The sequence below is a fragment of the Asparagus officinalis genome, chromosome 4 (genome assembly GCF_001876935.1).
Source record: "Asparagus officinalis chromosome 4, Aspof.V1, whole genome shotgun sequence".
Classification (NCBI taxonomy): domain Eukaryota; kingdom Viridiplantae; phylum Streptophyta; class Magnoliopsida; order Asparagales; family Asparagaceae; genus Asparagus; species Asparagus officinalis.
The window spans coordinates 79908923-79919496 of record NC_033797.1 but is presented as its reverse complement, the minus strand read 5'-3'; the positions used below and the strand labels follow the sequence as shown (position 1 = coordinate 79919496).

General features: G+C 36.5%; 2 protein-coding genes across 3 annotated transcripts; one reads left to right on the top strand and one right to left on the bottom strand.

The window, feature by feature from the left end:
• Positions 4662-8744, top strand: LOC109837790 (lon protease 2-like). 2 transcript variants are annotated; one of them, XM_020406146.1, is made up of 3 exons: positions 4662-4761; positions 7107-7154; positions 7368-8744. In XM_020406146.1, exon 3 carries the CDS (start codon positions 7595-7597, stop codon positions 8477-8479), a length of 885 nt encoding a protein of 294 aa, XP_020261735.1. In that variant the 5' UTR covers positions 4662-4761; positions 7107-7154; positions 7368-7594; the 3' UTR covers positions 8480-8744. The 2 variants fall into 2 exon arrangements, with proteins under 2 accessions (XP_020261735.1, XP_020261736.1); XM_020406147.1 differs by lacking the exon at positions 7107-7154.
• Positions 8916-10574, bottom strand: LOC109838975 (jmjC domain-containing protein 7; the record flags this gene model as incomplete). The annotated part of the gene is made up of 3 exons (XM_020407406.1): positions 8916-9411; positions 9496-9785; positions 10285-10574. Coding segments are annotated over 3 exons (723 nt in total), but the record flags the coding sequence as incomplete, so codon positions are not given.

Here is a 10574-nt window from a genome sequence, read left to right as displayed (position 1 = left end):
GATACGTTTGGGTTCATTCTTTGCAAATTCATAATCAAACTTTTTCGACATAGAATAGTATTATGAAGATAGTCGCAATTTATTTACACTTTTAAATTGTTGGCCCCTTTCAGTTAATGTTGTGTGTCACCATTGACGAATAATGGAAGTGTTATTGAGAATATCATTAAATCTCATTACATTCTCACCAGATGGGTAATCACTTCAGATACTCTCTGAATTAGAAGTATTTCCTGGAGGATGATGATTATATTATGCATTCAAAGAGGTATCACTGCTGCACAAATTAATGAACTAATGAGATATCAAATTCAACTATAATATTATCTTCTAATATTTAAAATTAAAAGCTTATTGTGTAAGTTAACAAGTAACTATGAATGTTAACTGACTAGAAGGAAAGTTAACAAGTTTTGGTAACAACGTCACATAAAGTAGTGAAAGTTAACATACAGTAGGAAAAGTTAACAAACTAGAAGGAAAGTTAATACCTTCAGTTAAAAGTTAACATGATACTGTGATAGTCAACAAAAAACCCTAAAAATTAACATATTCTAGTGAAAGTTAACTATTAGTTGTGAAACTTAACACACGACATGAAGAGTTAACATATAACCATTAAAGCTAACAATTATGATTCATCTGTGCTATGAAACCTAAAATCACAAAGCCTACATCACACAAATCCCAATTTTAAAAAGAGTTTATTGATTACTTATATTTCAGTTAGAACTTTCTAATTTTTTTTCATAAGTAGAACCCTCTAATTAACAACAGCTTGCATATGGATCTCCATACAACCAAGATTAAAATTATGTTCCATTATGCACTTCAAATCATCTTCATTATCAACTGAAAAACTCATATTCAGGTGCATCTCAGATTTATACATCAATGATAAAGTATCTTGAGGTACTTTCAATCTTTCAGATACATCAAATTTCAGTTCAAAAAAGCTTAGTATAGAACTTAGCATTGAGAATATAGCATTCTCGCCTATCGACACCATGTAAATCAAGTCTTTGGCGGCCATAAGGGGTTGTTGAAAGTTGAAGAGCAAAACCCTAATACCATAAATAAGAAAGTGAGAGATTAAATAATAAAATAAACAACATATGATGATGAAACCACGCATTTTTTCCTCCATTTTTTGCGGTCGCCTCACATTAATTGCGATGGCTTCTTTCCCCAGCTAATACGGGTTTCCACGGTGAGCTGCTGGGTGAGAAGACGATATTTTCAGAAGACCAGCTCAAATACAAGAACTTACATATATAATCTTTCTATCTATAAAACAACTTATTATTGAATGAATGTCAACATTTTATTTTTGATAGAAGTACGGTCGGATTATACTTAGAATAAATTATAACTGTCAAATGTTATAGGTTTTATAATTGTAAGTGATTTTTTCAGTCACTTAGAAACAGAGAAGAGAACCCAAATTAGTTGGTCAAGACCTTGCACGAGTTAGCGGGACTAATTTTCGTTAATGTAGGCTGTTAACTTCTGGATGTTATGATCGGTTGCATGCATCAGAGTTTGCTACATATATAATATTTAATATGGGATAAGCTTAAGGCTGAATAGATGATGATCCCTCTCGTTCAGGTCCTAAGGTTCAAATTTGATGGGGGCAGGGCAGTAAATCTGTGGATTAAGCAAGTAGGAAAATGAAAGGGACAAGGGGTGTGTGAGGTTGGGTGGATAGCCCAGTAGACGTCGACCCCCTTAATTAAGGGCCTGTTCGTTTGGCCAAAAAAACTGGGAAATCAAACTTTAGGAAACCTATTTTCTATTATAATTACTTTGAAGTTGTTTGGTTGGTTAAAAAAAAAGGAAATTATAGAATAGGAGATGAGATGAGATGAGTTGTCACCTTATTATTGGATGATGTGAGTGATTTTTTTAAAAACTTGTTTTGATGTTGTTTGGTTGGTTAAAAAAATAAGGAAATGAATTGGAGGTATATTATTGGATGATGTTTTGAGGTTGTTTGTGTTTGGTTCGTTTTTAAAAATAAGAAAATAGATAAGATGAGATGAGTTGGAGGTATATTATTGGATGATGTGACATGTACTTAAGGAAATTAATTTCTTGTTTTTTTTGAGGAAATGGGTGGAAAGGAATGTTTAATGAGATGAGATGAGTTGTCACAATATTATTGGATGATGTGTGTGATTTTTAAAAATGAGATAAAATGAGATGTGATGAGTTGGATGATGTGACACATTTCTTGTGTTTGGTTTATTTTTAAAGGTAAGAAAGGAGATGAAATGAGATGAGTTGGAGGATAAAAATAATATTTTATTAGATGTTGTGGGTGAGTTTTAGGGATGGAAATGGATAAAAATATTATTTTATTGATTTCGTTGTACCGATTTCCTTTTCTTGGTTTTTAGGAAACCAACCAAACAGCCCTAATTAATGGAGGAGAAATCGAGTGGAGCGAAGAGGTGATGCCTCTCGTATTCATCGTCAGCAGTTACTTTACGCAACAGGCGAGATGGGGACGAGGAGTTTCTCCAACTCCACTGTTTGGTGACTGGTGGATTGATGCGTGGTGCTGTAGATTCACATCCGAGTACAGCTAGTCCCAATTTAAAAAGGGGGGGAAATAGGAAAATATCGCCAAGGACATTGTTTCTTCACAAATTACTCGCTGAAACGATCCAAACTTATTCATAATATCCTTTTTTTGTGTTGTTTATATCTTTGTACTAAACTACTACTAATATACGAGTCCCAACTCTTTTGTGACTAAATTTTTCCCAAGTTTTCTCGTCAAATAGAGCTAGACAGTTTTCGTGTATTAAGCTAAAACTAGATTTAATTTCTTTTTTTTTTTATAATACCAATGATTATTCGAATTTCTAATCTGGAGAGTCGATTTGCATTTGGGCTTATTTTCCATCATAAATTGGCCCAACGAAATAGTTAGCCCATGATATGTACGGGTGTAACTGGAATGGCCTTATTTGTCCTCACTAAATTGGCCCATTACTAGTGAAATCAAAGACTTTGCATAACATTGTCCATGGCCCCAGGGTGATAAGTCGTCGCAGTCCAAGAATCGTTTCGTTGCAATACCTTATATGTGCCCTCACTTCTTGCACCCAAAAATGCACCCTGTACCCTCCGCATTGATTCTTTTTTCCCCCGGATTATCGAATTTAGAAAGGTAAAAAAATAAAATAAGAGTAGGATAGAATTTTATTGTACTTTCATCGGAAATCTGACAAAATTAAATTTTAAACAAAATAAAATTAATGAAGTTGGGGTCGTGTGGAATTTTTCTACTAATTATTTTCGTAATAATGATTTCCAAGAGCGCAACGATTTTCAAGATAATAGCAGAACGGTCAGTTCGATAAAAAAAAACCCAAAATAAAAGGAAAGTGAGAACTGAACCTATGTCGCTTTGGGAGTAGGGGTGAGCAAACGGTCAGTTCCGTCGGTTTTGACTATTTTTTGTCAAATCAAACCGAACTAGATTGTGAATTGAACTGTGCGGTTCGGTCCTGTTTGTTTGTTTCAGACATAAACATCAAGGTAAAGAAGTTTATATTAGCCCAAGAAAGCAACGTTCTCCCTCCTCAATATTTTACGCACTCATTTCATGCACCAAGTTAGAGCCTAAATCACTTGAATCAACTACTAAAAGAAACTAAAATTTGAAACATTATCAATGTAATAAAAACATTCATCTAAAATTTCACATCCGTTATCAAAAGAGCGTGAGGTTTAGTGAACTATGTTGAGAGCAGCCAGCCCGAATATTTTCGTTTTAAATTTTTTTTGAAACTAAAACCGAATAGAGCCGTCAGGTTTTGGTCAGTTTGATCAGTTGAATTGGCTCAAGCCCGTTAACGCTCACCCCAATCTGCGGGGGGCGAGTTTGATTGACTTCGGGTGCGCGTGGCAAAGCGCACGCCCTCCGTACTGCCACGCCGCCCTTCCAAAATAGGATATTCTTCGCTCCGCCGTATCCCCTAAGGGCCCGTTTGGTTGGTTTCCTAAAAATCAAGAAAAGGAAATCGGTACAAGGAAATCAATAAAATAATATTTTTACCCATTTCCATCCCTAAAACTCACCCACAACATCTAATAAAATATTATTTTTATCTTCCAACTCATCTCATTTCATCTCCTTTCTTACATTTAAAAATAAACCAAACACAAGAAATGTGTCACATCATCCAACTCATCACAACTCATCTTATCCCATTTTTAAAAATCACACACATCATCCAATAATATTGTGACAACTCATCTCATCTCATTAAACATTCCTTTCCATCCATTTCCTCAAAAAAAAACAAGAAATTGGTTTCCTTAAGTACGTGTCACATCATCCAATAATATACCTCCAACTCATCTCATCTCATCTATTTTCCTATTTTTAAAAACGAACCAAACACAAACAACCTCAAAACATCATCCAATAATATACCTCCAATTCATTTCCTTATTTTTTTAACCAACCAAACAACCTCAAAACAATTTTTTTTTAAAATCACTCACATCATCCAATAATAAGTTGACAACTCATCTCATCTTATCTCCTATTCTACAATTTCTTTCTTTTTTAAACCAACCAAACAACCTCAAAACAAATATTATAGGAAATAGGTTTCCTATTCTTTGATTTCCCAAAAAAAATGGCCAAACGAACAGCCCCTTAATCTTCTGAGTTTAGTATTCTTCAGCTCTTATCCTCTTCCACTTCCACTTCCATTTCCGGGGGTTTCTCTCTCCTCGGTTCGTTCTTCTTCTCATTAACTAGTGATTCTATTATGCGATTTTTCTTTGTTTCTTTCGCGCTGAAGTTGGATTTTGTTGATTCTAGTGCACAATTTTTTTTTTTGGCTTAAGTTTGGAGGAGGAACCGGATGACTCTCTAGTTCACCAGTATATCTGAATTGTTTTCTTTTTCCTGCTTTAATTTTCTATGGCTGATTTGTGGTCTAGGAAATAGATAGAGATTGTGCTTGGAGATTAGAGGCGAGTAGTGAACGAAATTGATGGGGGGGAAATGTGTTTTTAAGCAGTAGGAATAAAGATGATAAAGCACTTTTAGTCTAGGGTTAATTGTTAATAGACCACCTGTGGTCCTGTACTATCACCCCCAATTGTGGACAGAGCCCTGAGCTTCTATTTGTGCGGATAGACCTCTGTACTATTTTCCGATATCCGATTACCCATCTCGGGTATGGATACGGATACGGATATGACTCGGAAAGGAATATCCATATCCGCTAAAATCGGATACGGTTACGGATATATATATGGATATATGAGCGGATACGCATGCAAATACAAAACGGATATGAGAAACACATAGTTCATGTAATACAAAAGAGTTGGTTAATATATTCGTTATTGCTGAAAAGGTAAGATTAGACATCTTGACCGTCAAAATTAACCACAAATCCATAATCAAAGAATTAAAACTATCATAAGAGTATGATTAATATGCATTCGGATATTTCGGATACGGATCCGGATATTTCACTACAAAACCATATCCGTAACCATATCCTATCGGTTATAGATTTGAGTATCCACATCCGTATCCTAACGGATACGGTTTCGGATATTTCTTCTGATACGGATACGGTTTAGCACCCCTATGCAGGTTACTAAAACCACATTCCATTCGAACTACCCTGAGCAATAATTTTGACTGATACAACCTAAATATATAACATGCTTTCTAGATGTAAATATATTACCAGCCATTTTCAATTTCATGCTTTGGGACTAATGCATGTAAGCAACAGATTTCTTTGGCATCAATATGGCCTGTGACATGTAACCCAGCATGAATCTATATTATAACTGAAAATTTGCTATAAACCTGATCTTCATTCATTTGAAACTCGTGAAATATTTCTGACATGAATGATATTTTATCTCTTTTTCTCCACTAGCTTTTAGTGCTGGAGGAGTTTGATGCACTTGGGTTTTCCATGAGAAACTTGATAATTAATTCTGGCAGTCAAAAGTCGAAATGTGTTAGTAGAGTGGACTTTCATTGGACCACCTTAGTTTCATTAGACCATCAAAGGCATAATGCTTCACATGCGGCATTCGGCGGTTGACATGTGTTCTGTATTTGCATCTGCGCATTCTTTGTTGCTTTATCTCATCATTTTTCACATTAATAGGATAGAGGCTCTGGTGCCTAGATTGTTAGAGAAAATATGAAGTTCCGTGGATTGTCAAATGGATCATAGGTGGAACAGTGGAAGCGTTTAAACTTTTTACATTGATGAAATTTGAGAAGAGTGAGGATAAAAACAATTCATATATTGAAAGTGAGTTGTGTATTGTTAATTGGATTATTGATGGAAATTATAGAAGTAACTTCAATAGCACGATGCCAACTTATCCTTTCCTACTCCAGTTAGTCTGTTAGGTTGTTCCTAAAGTCCCTGACCGCCTGCCTCCATACCTTTCTATGGGTAGAAACCTGGACTCACGTGAATGTAAAAATATTTTTAAAATCTGCTTTAAATTCATGGCTTATGGGATTTGAACCTGGGTTGCTCTGGTACCATCTAAAAGTCCTTACCACTACACCATAACTCCAAAGTTGTGGTGAAGGTTGAAGGTTCTATTTTCTAATAGTTTGATGATTGTTTCTGTCACTTGTGATTGGTAATCTTTTCTTGGAGTTGGTATTGTTCCGCTGCTTTGGGTTAGATCGCGTTGAAAATTAATGGCTCTTCATTCAATCAATTCAGATCCGGAGTTTATGGGAATTTTTCTTCTATAGATTGGAGATTTCCATGATTCCATATTTTGCCAATTGTCTAATATTACATGATTTTCTAGTGAGTGCTGTATTAGGGTCGATATCTATGATTCTACGAGAACTTATTATGGTCTTCATCTTGATTCATGACATTTATATCTTCTCTAAGATGAATGAATCTCAATTCTTTTTAAAGTGTGACCTAGCAGTTAGTAATAGATAAGAGTAAGACCTTTCATCACCACATGTAAATTTTGGTTTTTCTTTTCTTGCCATCTTGTATGCTCTTGATACACTAACTAAAATTAGTGAAATTATGAAGTACTAATGTAGTTTTCTTATGCAGGTTATTCTTTATGATGTGAAATAAGTGCAGCATTACAATATTCTAGAGGTAGGGGGAAGAAATAATGAAGTATTGAAATACTAAAATATGTTAATCACAGCGCAGCAATAGAGAATTGTTTCCTCTCATGTACAAATCTATGGTTTAAATGCTATGTTTTGTTCAACTGTACTTTCATTATCCAGTTTATCAACTTCTAAAGTTACAATATTTTTGAATTTGTTTCTTATTAACAGGAAATTTATACTGGGTTTGGTGCAGGTAGAAGATATTTTCAAGGGATTACTCCATCTTCTTCATTGATCACCTGTATCATTTCCATCCTAAAACCACTAGGAGTAGCCTCTATCTTATTTCTACCTCTAATGTTCTCTTTTTGTTCCTTGAAAGAAATAGACATATTATTCCATCCCACTGTGTTGCAATCTTCAAAAAAATAAACATATTATCCAACATTTGAAAACTGGTCTTTCAACATTTGATAACTAATGGCACTCCATGTTTGCCTTCCCCAATTAAGAGCAAAACCAACAGATAGATTTCAGTATTCTTTGACTTCACGCTTCCCAACTTCCTCAGCCAAAATCAAAGTTGATAAACATGGTCTCCTTTCTAACAGTGACTTTTGTCTTTGTTCTTGGCAAAAGATGGGTACAGGAATATCCATCTTAAAATGCTCATCTTCAGATAATAACCAATCTGACGTACATGATTCGAACAAGCTAGTAGAGCTCCCCCTCTTCCCGCTCTCTTTAGTTCTTTTTCCTGGAACAACTCTCCCCTTGCAAATATTCGAGTTCAAATATCGAATAATGATGCACACTCTTCTCCAAAGTGATCTCAGATTTGGCATCGTATACTCTGACAATTCCACTGGAACATTTGATGTTGGATGCGTGGGAGAAATTGTGAAACACGAAAAGCTTGTGGATGATCGATTCTTCATCATTTGCGAAGGACAGGAGAGGTTCAGAGTTATCAATCTTGTTCGGACGAAACCGTATCTTGTAGCAGAGGTCCAATGGTTGGAGGATCGACCTTCTGCAAATGGGCAAGATCAAGATTTGGAATCACTTGCTCTTGAGGTGGAGACTTGTATGAAGGATGTGATAAGGATATCTAATAAGCTCAATGGTGAACCAGAGAAAGAAGCCAAGGATCTAAGAAGGAATCTATTTCCTACGCCATTCTCGTTCTTTGTAGGGAGTACTTTTGAGGGTGCTCCTAAAGAGCAGCAGGCTTTGCTGGAATTGGAGGATACAGCCCTGCGGCTTAGAAGGGAGAAAGAAACTTTGAAGAATACGCTTAATTACGTGGCAGCTGCGTCTGCAGTTAAAGATGCGTTACAGTATTCTTCGTCCAGTGAAAACTAGCTGAGAAGGAATTGGATCTGAGTTTCTGGAATAAGAACCGTAGCTGATGGTTGCGCTTGTAAATAAGCAAATATTAGATGCTGTTTTACTTTTGATTGTATTTCATGCCAAGGTATATCTTGTAGATTAGCCTTTGTTTTTTACTTTGCTGGCTGAGTATATTCCTGTACAAGATATAACTTAGCCCTTTGAGGAGCAAAAACAAATGGCTTTCAACTGATTAACATGTCGATCTGCATCCGCTTTTTCTTATATGGAGCATTTTGCGAGGAATTATAATCATTTTTCCAGCATATATACTTGTTCGTTTGCTTTTGCATATGCCTCAGATGAAAATTAATATTGCCTTTCAAGGGAAGCCTGATGTTTCTTTAGGTAAAAGCAGAGAAGTAAGGTTCTTTCAGAAACCTGGAGGTTTTGAACATCTTGATCAATCTAAAATCAACCAGGAATATTGTAATCTTTATTAAACTTCTTTCTCTGCCCTGACGCATACAAGGGATATTTCTTATTTTTATTATTCTTTTATCTTTCTAGACAATGAAAAGATTTAACTTCATACTTTAATTGGTACATTTTGAAGCAGTAGATAAGTTAGCACGAAAAGGACTCTCGACAAAACAAAAAACATGCACGCTCATTTATTCTCAACACAGATAACATAAGAGGAGACCAGTCCGGTGCATTGACTGAATCCAACTGCCTCAAATCCAAAACAGGGAGACCTCAGCACTCATCCATTGCCTCACCAATGTCGATACGAAAGATCTTCGGTAAAATTGGCAGTGCCTAACCGCTCGTCTCTGCCTTTGAACCTTCATCATCTCTAGAATCATCACCAACATCCTTGTCTCCAGTAGCAGCAGCACGATAGTCAATGGATTGCAAGAAGTTGAAATAAGCGTACTTGATATCAAACTGCATATCATACCCTACACAATTGAAAAACACAAATTCAGCTCACAATTCCTTTCATACATGTCAATCCAAATGCAACGCTTGAAATAATTGCTTACAGTAATTAACAGCAATACACCTCCCATTCTCATCGGGACTCTGCCTCACATGGTGAAACCACATGCTCGGCAAATACAGCATCTCTCCAGCCCTCACTGTACACTTAAACGGCTCCGGCCCATCAAAATACATTGGAAACTCCCTCCTCTGCCTCGCCATCTCCTCCTCCGTCTCCGGGTAAGGGTCCACGCTACACCATGGCACCTCCCTCTCCGGTTCCTCCATCTCCAGCCTCAACCCCTCAACTCCTCCTTTGTACACTGCAGCTGGATACTGCTGTATATAAAGCCTGTGAGATAGGGGTTGTTTGTCAAGTGATTCGATTACATTCGATTTGGCAATTCATTCACAGATTAACAAAATTTAACCACATATATTTGATGCGTCTAATCATCAGATGTTCGTTAAAATTTGATGTCTTGTATAGTTGATACTATCATACACATTATCTTGCCTTTTTTTATTTTACCCACTTATGTATTTTACTTTTAAGGTCTATATCAAATTGGCTCCCTAATAACCGAATATTCAGATTCTTTGCACTTGATAATCATAAAACATAATCTTCCTTAAATATAAGTACCGTGTGAAAAAAAAATCAAATTCTTTAGAAAAAGAAAAAAATATAGTACTCATTTAACCAGATAAAGATGTCTTCTTACTTAAAACAGTTCACATCACGAACTAGAAATTACCTAACTAAATATACCTTCATATTCGATAAAATATTTGTGGATATACTTTTTTTTTTAAACCAATACAAACGCAAACAGCCCGGTACCCAGTACCTGTGAACCTCCGTGGGAGGCAGCAAAAGGAAATGCTTCTCGCCGGTGACCACGGCATAGATATTCTCGTAGTGGTCCCGGTGGAAAGACGTCTGCGACCGGGAATTCCCGATCCAGAGATTCACCGCGTCGGGCTGCGCCCCGCCGAACGCTTCGGTGGCCCACGGGATATGCGCCTCAACATCCCCAAGAAGCGGGGGGTACTCGGACCTCAACGAATCGTTCTGCTGCTGCGCATAGGCGACAACGCCGGACCCGTCGTCGCCCTCGATGAGCCGGAGGGCGTCGGC

Coding starts and splice junctions, on each gene's coding strand:
- LOC109837790 (XM_020406147.1), top strand. CDS start 7,595: ATGGCACTCCATGTTTGCCTTCCCCAATTAAGAGCAAAACCAACAGAT.